The sequence below is a fragment of the Haematobia irritans genome, chromosome 1 (assembly GCF_050003625.1).
Source record: "Haematobia irritans isolate KBUSLIRL chromosome 1, ASM5000362v1, whole genome shotgun sequence".
NCBI lineage: Eukaryota > Metazoa > Arthropoda > Insecta > Diptera > Muscidae > Haematobia > Haematobia irritans.
The window spans coordinates 37,946,993-37,971,614 of record NC_134397.1 but is presented as its reverse complement, the minus strand read 5'-3'; the positions used below and the strand labels follow the sequence as shown (position 1 = coordinate 37,971,614).

Here is a 24,622-nt window from a genome sequence, read left to right as displayed (position 1 = left end):
AAAGACGGCGACACTCAGTGCCACAGATGCCAGAGGTGGGGTCACATTTCTCGCAATTGTAATTCCAGTTATAATTGCGTTAAATGTGACCAAAAGCACTCCCCAGGAGAATGCCAGAGGACACGTTCTGACTCCTCAGCGCCATATTGTAGCAATTGTGGCAACTCCGGTCACCCAGCTAACTGGAAAGGATGCCCGGTATATAAAAAATATATGGAGGCTAGGAAACAAAGACTAGACAAAGCAAGGCAAGAAAAGGCCGCAGCTACTAATAATGTAAATAGGGCCATTAATATGTCTCTAAGAACACCAGGCAAATCTTTCGCCAGCCTATTAAAACCGCCCGCTCCTCAACAGAAAGTTCTTCAAAATAAACCGTCTTTCATAGATGATTTTCTCAAACTATCAAGCTACTTCTTAGAACCCCAAGAGCTAACTCTTGAGCAAGAAATCACAGTCTTCCTTAACGAATTTCAAAACATGTCAAAATCTGAAGCCAAAGTCGAGTTTCTTCGGTTACTCAATAAAGTCAAAGTTCAATATGGATATGAACCATAGAAATTTGAATTTTCTAACATTCAATGTCCGTTCTCTAACAGATAAAAGTAGACAAATTGAATTGAGTAAAACCCTATATCATAACAATATTGATATTGCATTCATCCAAGAAACTCACCTAAGAGCTAAAACAAAAATTATGATCACTGGATATACATTTATTCAAGATAATTCTTCAATTGGAACTGCGGTGGCAATCAAAAACAACATCAAATTTGATCGAATAATTCTTCAGGACGTCGGCATAAAATCATCGTTGGTCCAAATCCAGTCATCTTACAACAACACACAAAAAAAGTACCTTGTGGGTTCAATTTACATCCCGTGTAATTTCAGTTCACAACAGCTTTCAAGTGACCTATCTAAATTGATACAACTATGCTCTAATTTTAATGGCTTTATCTTCGGAGGAGACTTGAACGCCAAGAGTCCATCTTGGGGTGATGCTATAGCAAACAGAAATGGAAAAGTATTTGAAACGTGGTTAGAAAACAACTCATTGGAGCTAACACGACTATGCGATACAACGCCATCGTACCCAAACGGCTCGTCATTTCTTGACCACTTCATTATAAGCACCAATTTGTTAGACACAGCATTGAGAAACTACGAGGTTTCGTCGCTTCCAACGTTCTCCGATCACTTTCCACTAAAATTAAAAATAAAAATTCAAAGCACAAATATTACCTTAACTTTACCACTTACCTATAAATCTTACAGGAACTCCAACTGGACAAACTTTCGTCAAGATATGAGCTCTCAATCCATCAACAGTTTACCGCAAACTAACCAAAATCTCAATAACAGTGAAATTGACAACGTCATCGGTGAATTTAATGCGGGATTCAACGCAATTCATGACTCTCACTCGGAGACTGTAGAAGTCAACAACAGTAAACCACAGTTATCCGAAAAAGTAAAAAGATTGTTCACAACGAAACATCATTGGCAAAAGGAATTGAAAAAAATCTTTCACCGAAACGGAAACAGACTCAGCAGTGAGTATAAAATATTATCCAAACAGGTACAACTCTTAAAAAACATAATCAATCAGACAATGGCTTTGGAAAATGCCCACAAACTAAACAACAAATTAAGTAGAATCAAACCAGGTCCGTCCGCTTTTAAAGAAATATATTCTTTCACCGGGAAAACTAAATCGCCATTTTGTGAACAACTGATTATAAATAACAAGACCATAACAAAGAGCACGGATATAGCTGATAACTTCCAAATATTTTACAATTCCGCCTTCCGCGAGACTATTCCTGAGAGACCAGTGAGAGATCTTGACTCCAAGATTACTTCTTGCCTTACTGCGATCCCCAGTCATATTTACACATTTAGTGACGATTTTAATTCTCTCACAAATGAAGACACATTTCACTTCACCAGCCCTACAGAAATAAAAACTGTTATTCAAAGATTAAATTCTAAGAAATCGACCGGTTGCGACAACATCTCCAACTTCATAATTAAGAAGTTCCCCGACAGTACAATAAATCTACTATCATGCTTATTCAATAACTGCATCAACAACGGCTACTTCCCAACAGCATGGAAAAATGCAATTATCATTCCGATTAAAAAGAAACCCAATAGCGAGACCCCAGCAGAATTTCGACCAATCTCCATGCTCTCAAACATTGGCAAACTGTTTGAACATATTTTAAAGGATAGAGTTGAAAATCAATTCATCTTCGACCCAATTTCAAATTTCCAATTCGGCTTCAAAAAGGGACACTCGACCCAGCACGCTCTACTGAAATTTCATAGTGACATCACCAAAAACTTAAGAGAAAAGATTTGCACAGTTGCAATATCACTAGACATCGAAAAAGCCTTTGACTCTGTCTGCCACAAAGCCATTCTATATAAATTAATAGACCTAGACGTTGACCCATACCTGATCAAATTAATTCACAGCTTCCTTTCTCAAAGGAAATTCTCCATAAAAATTAAAGACTCAATATCAGAGCCAGGACAAATCAAAAGCGGCGTGCCCCAGGGCAGCGTTCTTGCGCCATACTTATTCAATTTGTTCTTAAATGACTTTCCACACACTACAGACAACGCTAAAGCCATATTGTATGCAGACGACTGCTTAATATACGCTCACAACAAATCACCACAACAAGCCTTAGATCACGCACTAGAACATCTAAAAGTTATTCACAGATACTACAAAACGTGGGGTATTGAAATAAACGCCTCAAAATCAGAAACCATTTGTATCCGAAATCCATCGGGGAAATGTCCACGATCAGTTGTTCCAGAGAGCAAAGCTTTACGAGCAATTCTCGACGGGATCGAAATACCTTTTAAGCCTAGCATAAAATACCTAGGCATATGTTTTGACAACTTGATGAAATTCAATGATCACGCTAGACAAACCCTACAAAAGGCGAAACGAATTGCTGGAATATTCACATACCTCCTCAACAACAAATATTTACCCCAACAAACAAAATTACTGCTTTACAAAGTGGTTGTCAGACCCATACTGGCTTACGGATTCCCAATCTGGTTTGCAATTTCACCAACGGTTGCCAAAGAAATAGAAGTATTCGAGAGGACAATTCTGCGTAAATGCATCAATAGACATTACGAATCCCAACATAAGAAGTATTCAAATACGTACATCTATAACTCTTCAGGAATCGAGCCCTTCTGCAAATTCGCCTTTCGTCTTCAAAAACAGTTTGCCGATAACCTGGAATTCCACGAAAACGTACTATTGAATGAAATACATGAAACCGAAAAATCTATCAGCTGGACTGACTCAGCATACCTCTCACCGATAGGAATTATAAATGCAGTAAACGACAACGACCCAGTCCAATACTCTACTCCACAATTTTACACAAAACATGTACCTGGAACTCACAGAGGCTAAAAAAAAAAACAAAAAAAAAACCATATAACTCACAACCATTTTTGATACACGCATACATATGTATATATACACCTTAATATCACAAATCATATTTTATTACGTGCAATTTATATTTATGTAGTTTTTAAGTTGTTTTGTTATTTATTTATTTATTTGACATTACCCATTCATGTCAAGACACATCAGAGGCCGGGAGCAAACCTCGCTATTCTCTCCCTTTATGTTAACCAACATGTTTCTCACTTGAAATGAAATCGCAAGTAGCATACATCTACAAATCATTGTATTAGAATAAGACAAATATAGTTCTATATCTCTCACTATCATTTAGAGTTAAAAACATACCCTGTTATCGAAAAAGAAGAAGACTCAATAAAAAATACTTACTTACTTACTTACATTGAACATTGTCTTAATAAAGGGATTATGTTGATTTGTAAGTGGCGATTCAGCTATATTCGCCTTTAGTTTTTATTCTTGATGGGGGTAGCGTGTCTGGAAAATATTTGAAAAACTATATACAAGTCGAAAATTGTTCACCAATATACCTTTCACATATTTAAGTTTTTATTTAAATAATTTATAATAAACAAGATGCGCTTGGTGTTTCACAAAATATAAAATGGCTCTTGTAACAATAGTGATGGCAAAATAGTTGGCGAGTGTTGATGTGTTAGGGTGGGTACTACGTTTGTTGACGCGAAAAGAACTTCCCTTAACCCATGGTTGAACAAGAAGGTTAAATCATGGGCCCATATGATTACAATTTTTTTATTTCGACAAAATTTTAAGATGTCAAAATCATATGTTTATGGTGGTTGCAGCTCTCCAAATGACACTGCATAGCAAATGCATCTCAAACAAACTTGCGCATTCATAGCTGGAGAATTGTTCGAAGATGACTTGAGTATCATGATAACATATTCCAGACCCAAAATACCACGCACATCAGTTTTTGTTAATAGATGGCGAATATCCATTTGACTGACTTCCATTCTTAACTTTGGTGGGTATTATAGTCTTATTTGTCTCATATCGGCGTTCCTCGAATAAATTATCCACTTCACAATCACTCATAGGTGACGCAATTAAATTTGAACCTTTATTTTACTCTGGATTTTAAATATTTTTTTTCAGGACAATTGAAAGAATAAATAATTGCCACTTTTACCAATGCCATACGATTCCTTTATCAGCTGATTTTGACTTTAATCAAATCAATAAACATCTACACAATCGTGTTTTACTTGACCACAATGATTCTTCCACAATTACCTTAAAATGAACTTTTTCTGATAGTTTGCAGGGGCTCTTATTGGCGTCCTTCTAAATTGATCTAAATAGGCATCTAATAATTGCACTGATGAGAAACTTTTTTGTAGTAACTTGACGTGGTACAATTTCCCAATAGTGACGCCGCTTTTTCGACGAGTTTTTGATGTCGTATATGATTATTTTCGACGTAGTGGGGATTCTCAGAAGCGCCCCCAAATTCAAAAAATGTTGGCAGGGCAGTGCTCGTATCGAACATATCCCATACATTGGACACATTATAAGTTTAGTCCGAAGGCATAATCGATACCGCTGCATGTTTATGGGATCAATAACACATTTACCGATTATTTAGTCATCGCCGACAAGTCGTATCGCCGTCCGGAATAACTGATAGTCTGTAAAGCGCATTACGTAGTAGCGATGAGGATGAAATGAAATTTTGAAATGCTAGCAGGGATAGAATTGCTGTACGAAACTACGAATTGACACACAGGCTTTGTCATAAAACCTATGCAACACTTCTATGCTAAATGTACAGCTGTGCAATTTTTTAACACCTCTGTTTTCGAATGCCCATTATTGGTTTCTTGCTCTTGTCCAGTCCTCAATATTTTTTGTCCTTTATCTGAGGATACTGTCTGTTCGAGAATATATCACAATATTCAATTATCATTGAGCAGATTTCGTCGCAGCAACTACAATGTTCAATGGCATGGTCCAAACGATAAGAAACAGTGTGGTTGGGATATATCCTTCTTGTCATGTAAATTCTCGTCTAGAAGAAAGGAGAGTCAAGTCAAGAGCCCTAAGAGCAGAACGCCGTAGAAAGCCGGATAAACCAGACGATTTTGTGACCTATGAGGATTCGGGAAGTGATGAGGAAACACCGGAACAACAAGAAGAAGTTTTGAATACTTCGTACAATGTTTATGATTTTATTAGAAGTAGAGAGAATGGCTTGAATGAGGTATACTTATAATGGATAAAGCTGGAGTTATTTTTATTTACATACAATTCACTTTCAGCGACGTAACATCAACTTTGAGCAAACAAGTAGATACGTTTTGACACATGATATGCTACGGGAAACTCAAATTAGTTTGGGTTATATTAACAAAGTGTTCTGTTCCAAATGGCTGAGTAATCGTCAGGTTATCTTTGGTACAAAATGCAACAAGGTACGTGGAATATATATCATCTAATTATAACAACTTATAACAAATATGGAACATTAACTTTACCTCTTTTCTTACACAGCTTCTTGTTTACGATGTGAATATGCGACGTGTCGATGCTATTCCAACACTATCAACAAACAGAGCTAATCGTCCGGAAGTACAAGGAGGATTGCATGCAATCGAAATAAATCCAAGTCGAACGTATTTAGCCACAGGTGCCAGGCATTCAGCTGATATTGCCATATATAGACTGCCTACTTTGGATCCAATATGTGTGGGAGAAAATGGACATAGTGACTTAATTATGGGAATGTGCTGGCTAGACGATCAATTTATAGTATCAGGATCAAAAGACTCTCGTATGGCATTGTGGCGTGTTAATGAGGACCACATGGAATTTCCAGATGGTGGCAAAGAGTTTTGTCCAACTTTTGCCACAATAAATCCATTATGTGTTCGCGATTGTCGAACTGCCCAAAGGGTATGTGAATAAAAACAGAAATGAAGGTTCGGGAATTCTTATATAAATTTGAGTCTAATATTTCTTTTAATTTTTAGATCCGCTCACTTTGTTTCAATAAGGAATTCCGAGAAATTGCCGCCTTATCCTTGAATGGGTATATTCATGTTTTCAATGCGGAAACATTTAAGCAAAAGCTTTCGCGTAAACTGCCAAATTGTCAAGATAATGTTAGTATAGCCTATCACAGTGATGGGTTGTATGCTATTGGTTGCCGCTCATATACTATTCTTTTGGATACACGAACATTACAGGTAGTAGAGACAATAAATCATTCAGAACAATTTCTCAAATTCTATTCTTTATTAGACAATAAAGAAAATCACTTCACGCTATTCAGGTTGTGGTATCAGAGCTACATCATTTGAAGGCAATCTATTGACTGTTGGTACAGGTCTGGGAATGCTTTTATTTTATGACATACGTGCTGGAAAATATTTAGAGAGTAGTGTTAATGCATCGCGTACCGTTACACTGAAATGTAGTAAAGGAATAGTGGTAAGTAGGATTATGCTCCGTAGGTCATCGTCAGCTCGTTTTTTGATTTTCAGAAGCAAAAAAGTCGAATTCTTACATTTTTAATTTATCCAACCTTTGACTCTTGATTTTCAGTTGTTTAAATGCATTCTGAGAAAACGCGAAAAGAATTAAAAAATCGATTAAAATATTAATTTAAAAAAATGTTTTAGTGAATCAATAAATATATGATATATATGTTTTTTTTTTTTTAATTTTTTTTCTAGTATCCCGAGGATGAAATGGATGGATTTAATGTTAAATATGTTCCAGCTATTTACACACATTGTTATGACAGCACAGGTATGCGTCTCTTTGCTGCTGGTGGTCCTTTACCAGCTACATTGGTTGGTAATTATGCAGGCGTTTGGCAATAGTTTCAATAAGCTAATAATATAGAAGAAGAAAAATGAGAAAATAAAACTGATTACATTTTAAGTAAATATACATATATAGGAAGATAGTTTCATTCGCACTCACTCACTCATTACGATCGAAACTTCTCAATGGAAGACCCAAACTAACATATTTGGATTTTTTTTGTAATTTGGTCCACATAATCTGAAGTTTTTATATTGTGACGTTTCGTAATAAAATTATATAATTTATATAAACAATTATAAATACAACATTATGTTACCGCAAAAATACCTGAAAAGAATTATTTTCTCAACAATCAATGTAAGAAATTCATATGCAAATTGAACACATATTCATTCGGTTTATTTATATTTTAAGATTTTATTGTGATGTTTGTATAATTTTATTTTATATATTTATAATTAGTTAATAGTCTTAAAATTGGAAAATTTGCATAACTTCTATAAATACATACATATATACACAATATTATCGAATTTCATTACACCTGGAAATGTAATTATTTTTATTGAATTGAATATCCATTTTATAATACCCTTTCAACTCTATAAATATATTGGCAATAGTAAATAATACAATAAATTAAAATTACATATATTACGACGTTAATATAAATATGGAAACTTATTCACACATTATATGCAATAAATAATATTGATAGTGTAATAAATATTGCGTTACAATTTCTATTATTTTTTAACTCTAGGTAACGACGTAATTTACATAGAATTATATTATCTTTTTAATACTATACAAGAAATTTGAATATTTCATTATTAGTTATTATTGCTGCTCGTCCCACTGCCACTACTCCAAGGTAAAAAATTGCCCCAACCTCCTCCTCCACGTTGTATCGGTTCAGAAACTATAAAGAATATATTTCAAAAATTTAATTCAATTTGATTCTTGATGTTTATTAGCTAAAAACAAATAAATTACCTTTTTGTCCTTTTGCCACGCAATTGAGTATTTCGGTTTCGGGACGACTCAATTTAAGAATTGTATTCAGGACAGGCACAAGGCGTATCTTTTCATCTGCATTATTAAGGGTCAAAAACTGTAAAAAGAGTAAGGAATTAGCGAGTGGTAATCAGCGTTGCCACAACGAATTTTTATTTTGGGCCAACATTTTTCCAAACTTGAACCAGAATTCGTACCAGCGAACCATTTTTCCAAATTAAATTAATATCATTTAAAAGTTAAAATTTTCCCAAAAATTTTACTTCCATAGAAAATTTTGTCAAATTTTTATTTCTATAGAAATTTTTGTAAACATTTTATTTCTATAGAAAATGTTGATAAAAAATTTATTTCTACAGAAAGTTTTGTCAAAATTTTATTTCTATAGAAAATTTTGTCATAATTTTACTTCTATATAAAATGTCGCCGAAATTTGATTTCCATTTTAATTCTGCAGCAAATTTTGTCAAAGTTGTATTTATGCAGAAAATTCAAATTTTATTTCTGTAGAAAATTTTAGTTCATTAGAAAATTTTGTAAAAATTTCATTACTATAGAAAATTTTTCAAACTTTTATTTCTATAGATAGTTATCGCAAAATTTTATTTCTATATAAATTTTTTACAAAATTTTTGCATAATTTTGTATCCATATAATTTTTTTAAGTTTATTTCTGTACAAAATTTGAAAAAAATACCGATGTGACGAAAATGGACCAAAATCGGACCAATTTAAAAATGTATAATTTGTTGGTGGTAATATATCTTCAATAGACACACAAAATAGGAAATCTACTCAGTGTAAAAAATAGAAAGCAACTCTTTAAATTCAACCATTCATTTGATGAAAATCGACCCAAATTGACAAACCGACTTTTTATGATGGCCAAAATAGATTTAATGGTGACCAAAAAAGCCGAAAAGTAGACTTCGAATTCAATTTGGTATTGTAGTTTCGAACACAGTTAAAAACCATGGACTGGTTCTGATCCTACCCTGAGGTTAATCTATTTCCCGCAGGGCTATATTGCTTATGGTATTTATGACAAATGTATGTGCATGTTTCTTACCTTCATTATAACGTTTTTGACATATTCAGAATTATGTAAATGTTGTTCCCTTTCCACAGAGCGTTCTTGTCTACGTAATTCCTCCTTAAGCATATCGTTCATCTGTGTTAATTTTGCCAAATCTTGTTCGTTCTCAGCCAATAAAGCGGTTAAATGACGAACCCTACTTTCTTGTTTTTGCAAACGTTCTTTGGTAGAGTTCAATTCCAATTGTAAAATGTCCATATTGCTATTTGTGTCTGTCATCGTATTTGTGGACGGTGAGATAATTAAAGTTTCACTATTTATGGCATTAATCGGTGTATTTAAAAGTTCATCCAATGGTATAAAATCATGTGAACGTTTGGACGATGATGCATTTGAAATTTTTCTCGAAGCAGCTAATGTTGCCAAAGTTTCAGCAGCTTCTTCCGAACCTTCAGCATCTTCGCGTTCCATTAGAAGATAATCAATTTTCGATGGGTTTTCGTTGAAATGCATAATGTTAGTTGTTTTTGAGGCTCCAACTATCGGCTGTAAGCGAACATTGTTGCCAAGGGATAGCTCTTTTTTCAATTGCTCAATCTCTCTTTGGTGGTTAGAGTTTATCGACTTTATCTGATCTTTGTGACATTCGTCCATTGTCTCTATTTGTTGACGATGTTGTTTCAGTATTTCATTCTGCTGTTTAATATGTCTTTGCATTTCCTGATTAAGATTATCGTTTTGCTCCCTCAGATCTTCGACCAAATCCATTAATTCCTGAGAACGTTGTTTCTTTTGATAGTTGTCATCAATAAGAAGTTCCTTCTCGCTCTCCATTAGTTGTAATTTTGTGGATAAACTGTCTATTGTTGCTTTTAATTGAGTTTCAGTTGTTCTTAAGGTTAGTAGTTCCTCTTCCAGTTCTCTTTCTTTGGTTGAGTCGCGATTTTGATTTTTTCTCAAAACAGCTTGGGCTTTAACTTTGTAATCTAAATATTCAATACGTAGATCCTCCGTGGCTCTTTCGGAAAATTTCAAATTTTTCTCACATTCTGCAAGTGCTTGTTGGGTGCTAGAAAGCTGTGTTGATAATTCTTGTTTCTCCGCCCTAAGACTATTGAGAGTCTTATCCAAATTGGATTTTTCTTTGGAAATTTCCAATTTGGATGATTCTAATTCCAATTTTAGATTCTCCACATCTTGCTCTAAAAATGTTGCCTTTTCGGCAGCTAATTGTTTGCTGTGTAGGGCATCTTTAAGGCTCTTTTGCAAATGATCAATTTGATCTTTAAGCTCTTGCGAATGCTTTGTTTCGGCATGCTTGGATGATTCAAGAAGATCGATTTCTTTACGCAATTGATTTATGGTCGAATCCTTGGATTTTATTAACTCTTGAGCTTTATCTAGTTCAGAGGTGCGAATGGCAAGTTTATTGGTAACTTCTGTGAGGGATTTTTCGGCAGCTTCAATTTCTAAATTTAACACATTGGCTTGTTTGCGTGAGGACTTCAATTTTTGATTTTCATTTTTCAAAGCATCAATCTGCTTTTGTTTTCCTGAAAGTTGCTCCTTTAGTGTCTCGACTTCACCAATTGTCGTTTGCAAATCATTTATTTTAGATGTTGTCGAGCTTTCTCGGTTACGAAGTTCTTGTACTTCTTTTTCCAATTCTTGTTTATGGCTGACTTCATCTTGTAATTTTTTCTTTAATTTTGCCGCTAAACTACGAATTTTATTGTATTTATCTTCAAATGAATCCTCTACTTCCTTAAGTCGTTGCATTTCATCAGCCCTTGAAATTGTGGACGTAGATAGAATGTCACTTTGATTATCTATATCGGCATTGTTTGCGGAATTTTTCAATATTTCCAATTCAGCATTTAAAATTCGCACTTTTTCTTCACTTAAATTGGTTGTAGTTTCTAGGTTTTCTAATTTCTGTCTAGTCTCCTCCAATGTTTTTGTGAGGGTCTCTAAATTATTCGTTTTTTCGGATAATTCTTCGTCCTTAGTTTTTATATCGTTTTGCAGGGCTAGCAATTTGTCTGTACTACTTTGCAATTCCATTTTCATTAATGTCTGTTCCTCTTGTTGGCGAGATATCAAATCACCTCTCGCTTTAAGGGCATCATTCAATTCACGCATTTCATCGAGTAACTCGTAATGTTCCCTCTCCTTCTGCTTATACATTTCCTGATATTCTTTAGAAGATGTTTCTATTATCTCCAATTGTTTTCGTAGATCAAATGTTGTCTCGCCCTCCAAATTGGAAGCGTTTTTTATTTCATCTAATTGTTTAGTTAATTTTGAATTCTCCAGCATCAAGTTTGATAAGTCCAATTCTAATGTTTTAATTTTATTAACATTTTGATTATTTTCTTCAATTAGCATATGATTGTCCTTTTGCAATTCCTCTATGGTTTGCTCTCCAATTGGTGTATTAATAGAATATGATATAGTCTTTAATTTTTCATATTCCTCCTTCAGTTTGCCTAGTTCGATTGCTTGATTTCGATATTCCTTCTCAACTTTATAAGCCAATGATTGTAATGTTTCCAATTGTGATACATTTAAAAACGTTTGTGGTTCAAGATTAGAACAATTAGTACTAGTCTTCGGACAATTTCTTTCAACAGACAATCGATATTCATCATGAGCTAGTTTACTTAAATGCAAAAGTTCATTTAACCTTTCCTCGGTGATATTAATACCGCCATTTCTAGATACTACCAACGGGGAGGACGTAGGTATTCGTTGTTTTAACTCCAAATTTTCAACTTTCAAAATATTAAAATCTTTTTTAACATTCTCCAAAATCCTCAACAAATAACTGACTTTTTCAATGAGATGATCATCTATAGGGCTTGATTTTTTCACAGCAGTATGACCCAATTTCTCACGAAGCTGTATATTTTCCAATCGCAAACCATCCAATTCTTTGCATAGTAATTTTGATGCTCTAATTATTTCCATTTGCCATTGGGTAACAGAATCCGCATATTCGTGTTGCGTTTCCAGAAGAATACGCTTACATTCCTTCAGTTTCTTCAGTTTTTTGTGTACTTCTATAAATCTATCTTTGAGAGAGTTGAATTTTTGCCTTTGTTCCGAATTTATTTCCTTTATAAAAGTGTATTTCTCCTTTAGCTCATCCAATGCTTTAGTCAAATCATTATTTGTGGCTATTAATTCTAGATTTTTCGTTTCAGCCTCTCTTAGTTGATTTATTTCCTGTTCAAGCAATACTAAATGGCGTTTTTGTTCTTTTCCCAAGCCACTAACTTGCTTCAATTGACCTTCCATATTTTCTATGTCCGTAAGTAGAGAATCATTATCTTGCGTTAACCTATTCAGTTGACGCTTAAGACTTTCATTTTCTATCGACAGCTTTTCCAATTGTTCGCTATCAAGTTTACGTCGTTTTTCCAAATCACTTATTTGTGTTGTTTGTTGAAGTTTATGCTCTGTGTATGCTTCCAACATTTCCTTCATGGTTAATAGGGCATTTTTATCTGCTTCTTTTTGGGTTTCACATTGTTGCAGCTGTTCTTTTAGCTTACGATTTTCCTCAAATATCTCTGCAATAAGAAATGGTTTGCAAAATTAGTCAATATTTATATTGGTAGACATTTTGATAAAATGTTAATTGTTGCAAATTAAAAATTAATTTCAAATTCATATGAGTAAGTTTAGAATGGCTTTACAGCTGTAAAGAAACTAATGCTCACTCGTAAATTGATTGATTTAAACTCTTAAGAGTACTAATTAGGTCAAGTAAAATTGAATATTCTGAGCATGCAGCTAGAATCTAAGGGCGTTTTCGTTTCGCAAAAAATATGTTGCCCGGGTGTTACACTTATTTTTCCCTCATTGTATTTTCGCTTAAATAATAGTGTCATTCCAAAGTTATTGTTAATTCATGATATTGTGAGGGATAGAGCATCCGAAATTTATGACAGTGTCCTTTATCTTTGGTAATCAATTTCGAGAATGCTGCACCTTTTTTCCCAATCGAAATCGCCATAATAGTTTTGGATTTATATTTTGTTGGGATAAAACACCTAAAATACCCCTAAAAAATGTTAACATAAATCCTTGTGTATATGAGGAACTACCCCACGAGAAATTGGTACCAATTTTAACTGATGGAACTATCGCAGGAGTACTCTATTGATATTACCTACAAAATACCAGAAATTCTCAAATTTGGACAATCCAAAAAATGGAAAATTTTCGTGAGCATTTGCTATATTATCACATTAAAATTAACCTGTTATATGTGGACATCCCAAATGTGCGGTACTTTGGAATGGGGGTAAATTTAAGTATGGAAGGGACCAAAAAATTGACCAGTCCCTTCCATAATTTTTGTCTAGAACTGGGCCAGTCAGGGACTTGTCCTCTACCGGCCCCAGAATTGATCAATTTCCCGTATGATGGTAAATGAATCTACCAATTCATTCACTATGTCATATGCTCGTTTTAACTGACATTGTTTTTGCTCTAGTTCGTCATACATTGAATTTATAACATTATCCAATTTCTACATACCATCTTTAGCCTGCTTTGCTTTTTTGGCAATACCCAGCAATCCTTTATATTTATTTATGATCTCTTCCTTACTCAATGATTCTAGGGAAACTTTTTGCTGTAATTTAATTGAAATAAGAGATAACGAACACGTATCAAATTTACGTATTTTAATAGTTTTTAGGTATTGTTATTACCCCTTGTGACTGATCCATCTTGGTTGTTTTCTTGTATACAATGCAAACTTCCTTGGTCACTTAGAGAATAGGTATAATAAATATATTTTTGTATATTTATAAGACTCAATTCCTTTGGGAATTTAGTCGTATTTAAGTTTTATTTGTATTTATTTTCTTTTTTTCTTGCTAAAATGACACTGAATTGACAAAGATAATTGGTATTAAGATACTACCCTGCTCTCATTTATTGAGAGAGTAGCCGTCAGCTGTAGAGGGCTATGAATTGAAATTGTTTCACTGTCAAGTTTTGAGCCAAGAACCAGGAAAACGAAGAAAGACAATATGGAAAGCAAAATAGAACTTTCACACATTCTCTTTTTAATTTTGTTTCAGTGTTTTTAAATTACTGTTGTGGGTTTTAATTTAAAAACTTGTGTGCAGCAAATATTTGAGAGTCGTATCGACACATCATGTTGCCAGAGACATCTAACGCTTTAGTTTTGTAATAATAACGTTTTTATTACGTTCCCACTATGCACTAAATCTTGAAACTGAACACAAAACTCTAGCTCTCGGATTTAATTGATGTTGTTTTGTATATAAAACAAAAACATAAACACTGGAACGTTATTTTAGCTTACACCGATATTTAGAACAAAAATCTCGTTACAATCTCATTTCCTTATATTGGCAAAATATCGAGGTTTCCATCACTTACTTTGGAGATTCCGTGCCTAGAGTGAATGTAGTATTAGGTTAGGTATAGTGGCAGTCTGCAGAAACACCCACAAATTCCTATTGCTATTATACTATTGTGATTGGTATTGTTTATCATGAACGCAGAAACAATTGTTGATATTTGAGCACTGCCACCTGTTATCCAGAAACCGCAAGATTTGGAAATTTTATGACAATCTAAGCGCTCCGTTATAGCAATTTTACAGTGATTGGCAACGGTGCCATCTCAAATGTCACAAATGTGTCAATTGGAAAAAATCTTCGGACGAGAGATAGAAAGGACACACGCTACAACGCAAATAAGATATAATTATTGAAATTAATTATATATTTCTGTTTACTAGTTAATTTCGTAATTACCTAATCTTCGACGGCGAAATTGCATTAAACCAACGCCACAGAGATTTCGGTCGCAAATATGTTTACAACAATAACGACGACCAGCTAGAAGATACGCAAAAGAAAAACCACGGATTGCAGAAAAAATACTTCAAAATGGTCTCTCGAGACATTGGTTATCGCACTCGCGGAAAAAAATCAATTAATTTACAAAAATCTTCCAAAGATTTACGAAAGTGAATGAGTGTGTAGTAATTTTTGGAAAACAAGTGCTATTTCGGAGTTGAGGGGGTGAAAACCCTCCTCGCTCGACTCATTTTAGAGCTTAAGATAAGAACAGACGACTTGTTTTGATATATTTTTTGTTATTGAAAGTGTAGATAATTTTGAAAAAAGAGAAGGGAAATTTTTATTGCTTACATTTGAGGTGACTCGAAGCCCATAGATTATTCGGTGCGTGTGAGTTTTTGCAGCATTATTACGGGCATCAATATATTGCGATATGTCCGACAAGCATGGACAAGGAGCAGCACAGTGGTCGAAAGGTGCTTTGGCAACGACAGCACCAAAACAGCAGAATCAACAGGGTATATCACCGATTTACAATACAAATGTAGGAGCAGCTCTGACAGCACTATATGGCAGTGGTGCCACCCATCACGGTGGTAATCAACATGAGGTACTTTCATATGCTTCGGCCCGCTTTCAAGCTCCACCGCCTTTGGATCCCCATGCAGCTTCGTCATCCACAACATCATCACCATCATCACATTCTGTGCCACAACCCTCAACCTCTAATGTACCTGTTCCTAGCGGATTTGTGCCACCACCTTTTGTAGCTGCGTCATCTATTGCTGTTACGACATCAGTACTAACACCGAATCCGTACGCCGTATCATCGCTTACAGCACAAAGTGCGATTTTGGCGACTTCAAGCCATACACATCAATCTTCCCAGCAATTTATAGGTCCAAATGTAACTCCTCAACATATGCATGCCCATTTCACCATGGATCAGTTCCAACATTTAAATGCCCAACAACAATTCGAACTTGGCAAATTGATGGCAGCAGCATCGTTTGGTTCCAATCAAATGGGATCCGTAGGAACAACAAATTTAGCGTCTTCTATTGGCGGACAACAAATGACGACATCTACAATAACTGCAGCTCCACCCACAACTCAATCGGCACATGCTGCACAAACTTCAACAACTTCATCCCGTCAGCCAAGTACATTTACATCTGTTGTAGATGTTCCCAATAGCTCTGGAGGCAGTGGCAATGGTGGAGGTGCTATCAATAGTCAATTGGCCGAGCAAGTCATTAGCACAATTAGTACTGGTAGTTCGGGCTCGAAACTTGCTCCAACTCCCATTCATGGGCGACTTATGGGCTTGGGCGTGAGTGCACCAAATGAAGAGAAGCTACGTCGGATACAAGAGGTTGTAGAATCTGCCATAAGGTAGGTATATGTTTTTGAGTTTTTAAGCAATTGTTAGGAAGAAAACTTTTATTGGCGAAATTCATAAAGGTTGCATGATTAATTCGGGAATATTGAAGAGATAAATATTTTCGCAAATCCAATATGTTCGCTGTAATGTTGTAAAAAGCTTTAGAGCTTTCTTATACGATTATTATTTTGCACAACTACTCTTTCTCTCTTTTCACATCATGTTTTTTAGTTATTTATATTATTTCTTAATCGCTGTGATAAAATCAAGCCAGTTGTATGTTGGCACTGATTTGCTGATAACAAGTTTTATTATGCTACCGTTCTATTACATTATTCAATTTCATTTACTCACATTCATACCTTTCAAATCTCCATTGGCTGTTGTTTTATATGTGCTCAGCTAGGGGTAACCTTGTATTTTCCAGAGTGGTAGCTGATTATGAACACTAAATCCCTCACTAAAGTGTTTGTTTTGAATCTACACACAAAATTTTTTTTTTATTTCAATCACGAAAATCGCGGATTCAATCATTTTTTTTAATTGAAATGTCTTCAATCACGAAAATGATAGTATCAATCACCCATTTTGATTGAAAACCAACACGATTTTCAATTAAAAATTTAATTGAATTTTGTCAAGGAATCAATTAATTGTGTGATTGAATCAATTAAAAAAGTGACATAAAATTCAACCACACAAAATTTTAATTAATTTCAAGACAAATAACAATCAACTATTTAATTGATTCAATTAAATTAATAATTGATATTGGCAATAAATTTCAATCAAAAAATGTAAAATCTTATTTAGTTGTATTTGAAATAAAAGAAAATATGCGTTTCTTATAAAACATCTTCAAAATTTTATTTTTCTGAATTATGCTATAGGCTAATGCATTTGGTTTTTGTTATTTGTGTGTTTTGTTCCAAAATAACTTGGACATACAATTACCCAGAAAAAACTAGGTAACCACATCTCATTACAATTTGCATTACCTGGAGTAAAGCTCTCATTACACATTGCATTACATTGCGGTGAGTTACAATGACTTTTTTGTAATGGCAAAAATAAATACCTCTGGGTAATTTTAGATTTGTTATTCTCTAATTTTTAGGCAGTTGGCTTAATAAAATAGAATTGAAAGAATTGAATATTTCTTAGTACGAATGAACTAAAATACTTTTCTATGCTAAGTGTTATTCGTATGTATGATAAGCTTTCTATAATAAAGGAAGTTAGAATTATCATTTTATAAGAAATTTTACTAAATGTAAAACTTGGCTTTAGTTCGGGTTTTGTTCATTTTTACGAATGCTTTGTTATCAGTGAATAAAATTTTCTTGTTCAGTAGTAAATTCTTATACCCCGCGAAGAAAACAGTATTAGTAAAATGCCATGCCTTATTCTAGTTAATGAACTATTCCTAACTGCTTTCAGTTTAGGATTCTTTTTTACTGAAACAAGTAAATTTTATTATTTCACAAAAAAAATTAACTTAATGGAAATAAAATGGCTAAACTAAATTTATGAAAATTTTTTCATTTAGTTTCAAAGACAAATTTTTTTCAACGAATAAGTGATTACATATTAGGTGATTATATGCTTTAAAAACACTACTTATTTCATGGCCGAAAGTATGTCTGGGGAGAAGTACTTTCCTCCTAGGACATGCGTATGTAAATGTAATCTGGAGCGATGCCAATTAATAAGTGGTTATTAATTTTTAAATAGGCCTACCTACAAGATTACCGGGTAATGAGAGTTTTTTCTGGGATTACGATCAATAACAACTAAAGGGATAAAAAAAAATAAACTATATAAATCATTCCTTATCATAATAACCCTGTCCGCATGTTCCTTCTAATATGTAGATGTGCCTAGATTTCCAATAAATCAGCAGCCTGTAAGCTAAATTAATGTTTCTGAAAGAAAACAGAATAATTCGAATTTAACTATGTTCAATTAAAAGATAACTTTCTTAAACATTTCCTGCATAGGATATCAAGCTCAATTCTTAGCTTCAGTTGCAGAGTTATATTCTTCTTTTGTGTATTATGGAGCTCGGTAATTTAATTTTAGTAACAATTCCTTTCCAAAATTTCCAGACATTGAAATTGTCTATTAAAATTTTAACCAATCAAAGACAAAAATAATGGCAAAGCAATGTAATATATGGTGTTATATTGATGATACTTTGCAAATTCTGGAAATAGAAAAAAAAATACATATTTTTATTATTTTCGAATATTTTTCATATTTTTAAATCCAAAAGAAAGAACTTTTTTACCATTAAATAATTCAGCTCATTTGTTTATATATCATATATACTGCTCTCTACTAGGGTTCAAACTGCAAAAGGCAGGTAAAACAAAAATGCAATTTAATGCCAACGCTATTTTGCAACTTCAAGGTGAATCTTCCAACAAACCCATATCGCTCTTGGTTTTAAGAAAACTAGGAGTGAAAATAGTTTGCAATTTTAAAAGATCAATACGGTACCCAACTTTTAATTGCAAACATTTTCTTATATTCCCATTTATTTGATAAAATGATAGAGTTGATGGGATCAATTTCACGAAATAAAATTGCTCACTAAAAGAAATAAATAAAAAATACATTATTTTAGTCCGTTTAATGTAAACCCGCTTCAATGGAAAACGGTATTCACCTTTCATAATTGCACACAAAACACAAACACAGGTAATTTCAACCATTTGCTATGATTTGTTGTTGCGTTCAAAATGTTTATGCACACATTTCGAACGCAGCAGACAAAATGTCGCCAATCATGTTTTTCAATTTACGCGATAAACAAAAACCCAACCATTCGTTACGAGTTACTTCCAAAGACTGATCTCTCCATCACGTGTTGTTGAAAAAAATACACATTCTCTTGTTCGCTTTTCGCTCTTTCTAACCATCGTTCAAAACTATTAAATTTCAATCACAAGGGTGATTGGATCAATCACATGTGTAATTGGAAACGGAAAATATTTCAATCACGTTCGTAATTTAAAATTATTTTCGAATTGATTAACCCATTGATTGAATCAATTCATATTTTAAGTGGAAACGTAACAAATATCAATCATTTTTATACCCTCCACCATAGGATGGGGGTATATTAACTTTGTCATTCCGTTTGTAACACATCGAAATATTGCTCTAAGACCCCATAAAGTATATATATTCTGGGTCGTGGTGAAATTCTGAGTCGATCTAAGCATGTCCGTCCGTCCGTCCGTCCGTCCGTCTGTCCGTCTGTCCGTCTGTCCGGCTGTCCGTCCGTCTGTGGAAATCACGCTAACTTCCGAACGAAACAAGCTATCGACTTGAAACTTGGCACAAGTAGTTGTTATTGATGTAGGTCGGATGGTATTGAAAATCGGCCATATCGGACCTCGTTTACGTATAGCCCCCATATAAACCGATCCCCAAATTTGGCTTGGGGAGCCTCCCGGAGCAGCAAAATTCATCCGATCCGGTTGAAATTTGGTACCTGATGTTAGTATACGGCCTCTAACAACCATGCAAAAATTGGTCCATATCGGTCCATAATTATATATAGCTCCCATATAAACCGATCCCCAGATTTGACCTCCGGAGCCTCTTGGAGGAGCAAAATTCATCCGATCCGGTTGAAATTTAGTACGTGGTCTTAGTATACGGTCTCTAACACCCATGCAAAAATTGGTCCATGTCGGTCCATAATTATATATAGCCCCCATATAAACCGATCCCCAGATTTGACCTCCGGAGCCTCTTGGAGGGGAAAAATTCATCCGATCCGGTTGAAATGTGGTACCTGATGTTAGTATACGGTCTCTAACAACCATGCAAAAATTGGTCCATATCGGTCCATAATTATATATTACCCCCATATAAACCGATCCCCAGATTTGACCTCCGGAGCCTCTTGGAGGGGCAAAATTCATCCGATCCTGTTGAAATTCGGTACCTGATGTTAGTATACGGCCTCTAACAACCATGTAAAAATTGGTCCATATCGGTTCATAATTATATATAGCTCCCATATAAACCGATCCCCAGATTTGAACTCCGGAGCCTCTTGGAGGAGCAAAATTCATCCGATCCAATTGAAATTTAGCACGTGGTGTTAGTATATAGTCTCTAAAAACCATGCAAAAATTGGTCCATATCGGTTCATAATTATATATAGCTCCCATATAAACCGATCCCCAGATTTGACCTCAGGAGCCTCTTGGAGGAGCGAAATTCATCCGATCCAGTTGAAATTTGGTACATGGTGTTAGTATGTGGTATCTAACAACCATGCAAAAATTGGTCCATATCGGTCCATAATTATATATAGCAAAAGTCATCCGATGCGGTTGAAATTTGGTACATTTTGTCAATATATGGCCTCTAACAGCCATGTAAAAATTGGTCAATATCGGTCTTTAGTTATAAAGGGTGATTCTTTTGAGGTTAGGATTTTCATGCATTAGTATTTGACAGATCACGTGGGATTTCAGACATGGTGTCAAAGAGAAAGATGCTCAGTATGCTTTGACATTTCATCATGAATAGACTTACGATCTGCCACAACGTCGAATTTTCAGTGAATGGGCCCTAGAAAAGTTGGCAGAAAATCCGCTTTTTTATCGACAAATTTTGTTCAGCGATGAGGCTCATTTCTGGTTGAATGGCTACGTAAATAAGCAAAATTGCCGCATTTGGAGTGAAGAGCAACCAGAAGCCGTTCAAGAACTGCCCATGCATCCCGAAAAATGCACTGTTTGGTGTGGTTTGTACGCTGGTGGAATCATTGGACCGTATTTTTTCAAAGATGCTGTTGGACGCAACGTTACGGTGAATGGCGATCGCTATCGTTCGATGCTAACAAACTTTTTGTTGCCAAAAATGGAAGAACTGAACTTGGTTGACATGTGGTTTCAACAAGATGGCGCTACATGCCACACAGCTCGCGATTCTATGGCCATTTTGAGGGAAAACTTCGGAGAACAATTCATCTCAAGAAATGGACCGGTAAGTTGGCCACCAAGATCATGCGATTTGACGCCTTTAGACTATTTTTTGTGGGGCTACGTCAAGTCTAAAGTCTACAGAAATAAGCCAGCAACTATTCCAGCTTTGGAAGACAACATTTCCGAAGAAATTCGGGCTATTCCGGCCGAAATGCTCGAAAAAGTTGCCCAAAATTGGACTTTCCGAATGGACCACCTAAGACGCAGCCGCGGTCAACATTTAAATGAAATTATCTTCAAAAAGTAAATGTCATGGACCAATCTAACGTTTCAAATAAAGAACCGATGAGATTTTGCAAATTTTATGCGTTTTTTAAAAAAAAAAAGTTATCAAGCTCTTAACAAATCACCCTTTATATAGCCGATGACTTATTACACAAAAATTGGTCCATATCGCCAAAAATAATCTACCAAAACTTTATTTCCATAGAAAATTTTTGTCAAATTTTATTACTATAGAAAGTTGTGTCAAAATTTCATTTCTATAGAAAGTTTTGTCAAACGTTTATTTCTATAGAAATGTTTGCCAAATTTTCTTTCCATAGAAAGTTTTGTCAAAATTTTATTTTTATAGAAAATTTTGTAAAAAATTTATTTCTGTAGAAAATTTTGTCAACATTTTATTTCTATACAATATTTTGTCAACATTTTACTTCCATAGAAAATTTTGTCAACATTTTATTTCTATAGAAAATTTTGTCAAGTTTTTATTTCTATAGAAAATTTTGTCAAAATTTTATTTCTATAGAAAATTTTGTCAAGTTTTCATTTCTATAGAAAATTTTGTCAAACTATATTATATACGTATTTAATCGGTCTTTTTTTGTTTAATATATACCCCGTATGGGCTAACTTACAATTTAGAAGACAGTGTTAAAAAGTTTTACGATACCTTGCCATCGGCAAGTGTTATCGCAACCCAAGTAATTCGATTGTGGATGACAGCCTTTAGTAGAAGTTCCTACGCAATCCATGGTGGAGGGTACATAAGATTCGGCCTGGCCGAACTTACGGCCGTATATACTTGTTTTTAATTGGTCTATTCGGATTTATTAAATAATTAATTGAATCAATTAACATATTAATTGAATCAGTTTCCAAATTCAATTAAGTTTTTAATTTAAAAAAACGTCGGTGATAATTTTTTGTGTGTAGTCTTAAAAATGAATCATTATGCTTTTTTAAATTTTTGTAGTTTATGGGTAGGTAGAAAATAGTATCGTCTCTCTTATTATCCTTATCCACATCCAGATTGAAATTGGGTTGAAAAGATAACCCAGGTTGTCTTGACACATGTCGGCAATCATGCACCAAAATCAATATTCGGGTTGAAATGATACAAAACGCCACCTATATGTGAAAAAAATGTGTTATATCCGAATTAGCCAAATGGGAAGAGGTGTTAATTTTTTATTTACAATTTCAACAAAATCAATCATTGATTTAATGTTTCTAGTTTGATTAAAATGTTAATTGTATCAAATAGTTTTTTGATTAAAAAAATTTTCAAATTTAATCAACTTTGTAATTGGAAATTATTTGATTATATTTTTTCTGTGTAGACTTTTAATTTTTCGAACCATGTCCACCTTGTTTCCGACACACAAAAAAATTTCACGAAAGTTTTTCCAATTAAAATTTTAATTGAGTTTTAAAAAATATTCAATTAAAAATTTAAATGATTTAACAAATTTTTTAATTGAAACAAAAATCAATCACAAAAATAATAGTATCAATTAATTTTTTAATTGGATCAATTAACTTTTTAATTGACCTTCAATTAATTTTTTAATTGATACCATCATTTCTGTGATTGAAGACATTTCAATTAAAAATTAATTGGATCAATTAATTTCGTGATTGAAACAGAAAAAAAATTTTGTGTGTGTCAGTATTACAATTTATTATAACTTGTAACGTTTTCTTTAAGCTACATTATTACACATTTGTTTCTATATATTCCTAACAGCGATCATGCCAAACAACAAATCGTACAAATTTTAGATCGTATATCTACTTTGAGACCAGTTGAGAAACTTTTACTCTATTTACGACTGCCTGGCGAACAACCAGAAACCGGTATGCTCTTTTTTGTTTTGTAATAATATTATGAAATTACTATACATTTGATTTAAATATTTCAGATCCATTACGCCAACCACAAAATCCTTTAGGTACACGATCTGAGATTAATTACACAATCAATTGGGTTCGAACACACTTGGAACAGGATCCACAAGTTTCAATACCAAAACAGGATGTCTACAATGACTATCTGTAAGATAAACAATAAGTTATTATTGTCTTTGATAAAATAATGGCATATTCTTTTATTTTTAGCGTCTATTGCGATCGTCTGAAAATTAAACCCTTATCTACAGCCGATTTTGGAAAAGTTATGAAACAAGTTTTCCCGGGTATACGACCTAGGCGTTTGGGTACTAGAGGTCATTCACGTTATTGTTATGCGGCTATGCGCAAAACTAGTAAATTGCCTGCACCACATCTACCCACTTTATCTTCCATAAAAGATGAATCCGATGGAACAGCTGAAGTGGCAAATGTAAATATTTCCAATTCAGAAGATGATGATTCATGGGTAGTGATAAAACGATGGGCTGAAAATGTTTTACATGTTAAAGTGAATGATGTGAAAGATTTAGCGAATCAAATTAAAACGGGTGGTAATGTACCACCTGCATTAAGTGGACACGGTCATGCAACATATACGGGAACACCAAAAACAACTAATGCAATGCACAAGAAATATGCACAAAGGGAACCAAAAGAAAAGCGTGTCATGGCGGTAAGTTGTGAAGAATTTCATCCATAATACGATAAACTAATTCCGATTTCAAAACAAAAACAAAATATTAGAAATATTTTTTTGAACGAACCAAAAGCTCATTTTCTATAAACCAAAAAAATATACATATATTTAATTCTGAATAATACGTTAATATACTAAATTTCAAACAGTGTACACTTTTCCAAGAGCGTAGAGAATAAACAAAACAACAAATAATTGTTAGCCTGCATTTCACACAAAACGGA

At 34.0% G+C, this 24,622-nt stretch overlaps 3 protein-coding genes across 4 annotated transcripts in view; 2 read left to right on the top strand and 1 right to left on the bottom strand.

Annotated features, from left to right (window-relative positions):
- Positions 1 to 5,275: 5,275 nt before the first annotated feature.
- DCAF12 (DDB1 and CUL4 associated factor 12-like protein) lies at positions 5,276 to 7,394 on the top strand. Its single transcript, XM_075289849.1, has 6 exons — positions 5,276 to 5,696; positions 5,755 to 5,907; positions 5,987 to 6,388; positions 6,466 to 6,681; positions 6,737 to 6,925; positions 7,171 to 7,394. Exons 1-6 carry the CDS (start codon positions 5,430 to 5,432, stop codon positions 7,318 to 7,320), a joined length of 1,377 nt encoding a protein of 458 aa, XP_075145964.1. The 5' UTR covers positions 5,276 to 5,429; the 3' UTR covers positions 7,321 to 7,394.
- A 265-nt stretch (positions 7,395 to 7,659) lies between these two features.
- GCC185 (GRIP and coiled-coil domain containing 185 kDa) lies at positions 7,660 to 14,246 on the bottom strand. 2 transcript variants are annotated; one of them, XM_075289847.1, is made up of 5 exons: positions 14,045 to 14,246; positions 13,869 to 13,965; positions 9,354 to 12,895; positions 8,264 to 8,381; positions 7,660 to 8,189 (listed from the first exon to the last, which is right to left on the bottom strand). In XM_075289847.1, the coding sequence occupies exons 1-5, from the start codon at positions 14,060 to 14,062 to the stop codon at positions 8,101 to 8,103; spliced, it is 3,864 nt and encodes a 1,287-aa protein (XP_075145962.1). In that variant the 5' UTR covers positions 14,063 to 14,246; the 3' UTR covers positions 7,660 to 8,100. The 2 variants fall into 2 exon arrangements, with proteins under 2 accessions (XP_075145962.1, XP_075145963.1); XM_075289848.1 differs by lacking the exon at positions 13,869 to 13,965 and having other exon boundaries at positions 14,045 to 14,245.
- A 783-nt stretch (positions 14,247 to 15,029) lies between these two features.
- Positions 15,030 to 24,622, top strand: part of LOC142220620 (uncharacterized) — a 29,624-nt gene continuing 20,031 nt past the window's right edge. Inside the window, exons 1-4 of the mRNA XM_075289845.1 lie at positions 15,030 to 16,567; positions 23,538 to 23,647; positions 23,713 to 23,845; positions 23,909 to 24,374. Coding sequence (XP_075145960.1) covers positions 15,606 to 16,567; positions 23,538 to 23,647; positions 23,713 to 23,845; positions 23,909 to 24,374 — 1,671 coding nt within the window. The 5' untranslated portion in view covers positions 15,030 to 15,605. The remainder of the gene's footprint in view (positions 16,568 to 23,537; positions 23,648 to 23,712; positions 23,846 to 23,908; positions 24,375 to 24,622) is intronic.

What these genes read in the sequence shown, in the direction of transcription:
- DCAF12 (XM_075289849.1), top strand. Translation starts at nt 5,430, where the DNA reads ATGTTCAATGGCATGGTCCAAACGATAAGAAACAGTGTGGTTGGGATA. An exon ending in ATTGTCGAACTGCCCAAAGG is followed by an intron (nt 6,389 to 6,465) that starts GTATGTGAATAA and finishes TTTAATTTTTAG; the next exon opens with ATCCGCTCACTTTGTTTCAA. An exon ending in TGGATACACGAACATTACAG is followed by an intron (nt 6,682 to 6,736) that starts GTAGTAGAGACA and finishes ATTCTTTATTAG; the next exon opens with ACAATAAAGAAAATCACTTC.
- GCC185 (XM_075289847.1), bottom strand. An exon ending in TCAAAAACGTTATAATGAAG is followed by an intron (nt 8,382 to 9,353) that starts GTAAGAAACATG and finishes CTCTTTTTACAG; the next exon opens with TTTTTGACCCTTAATAATGC. An exon ending in CGTGGCAAAAGGACAAAAAG is followed by an intron (nt 8,190 to 8,263) that starts GTAATTTATTTG and finishes TATTCTTTATAG; the next exon opens with TTTCTGAACCGATACAACGT.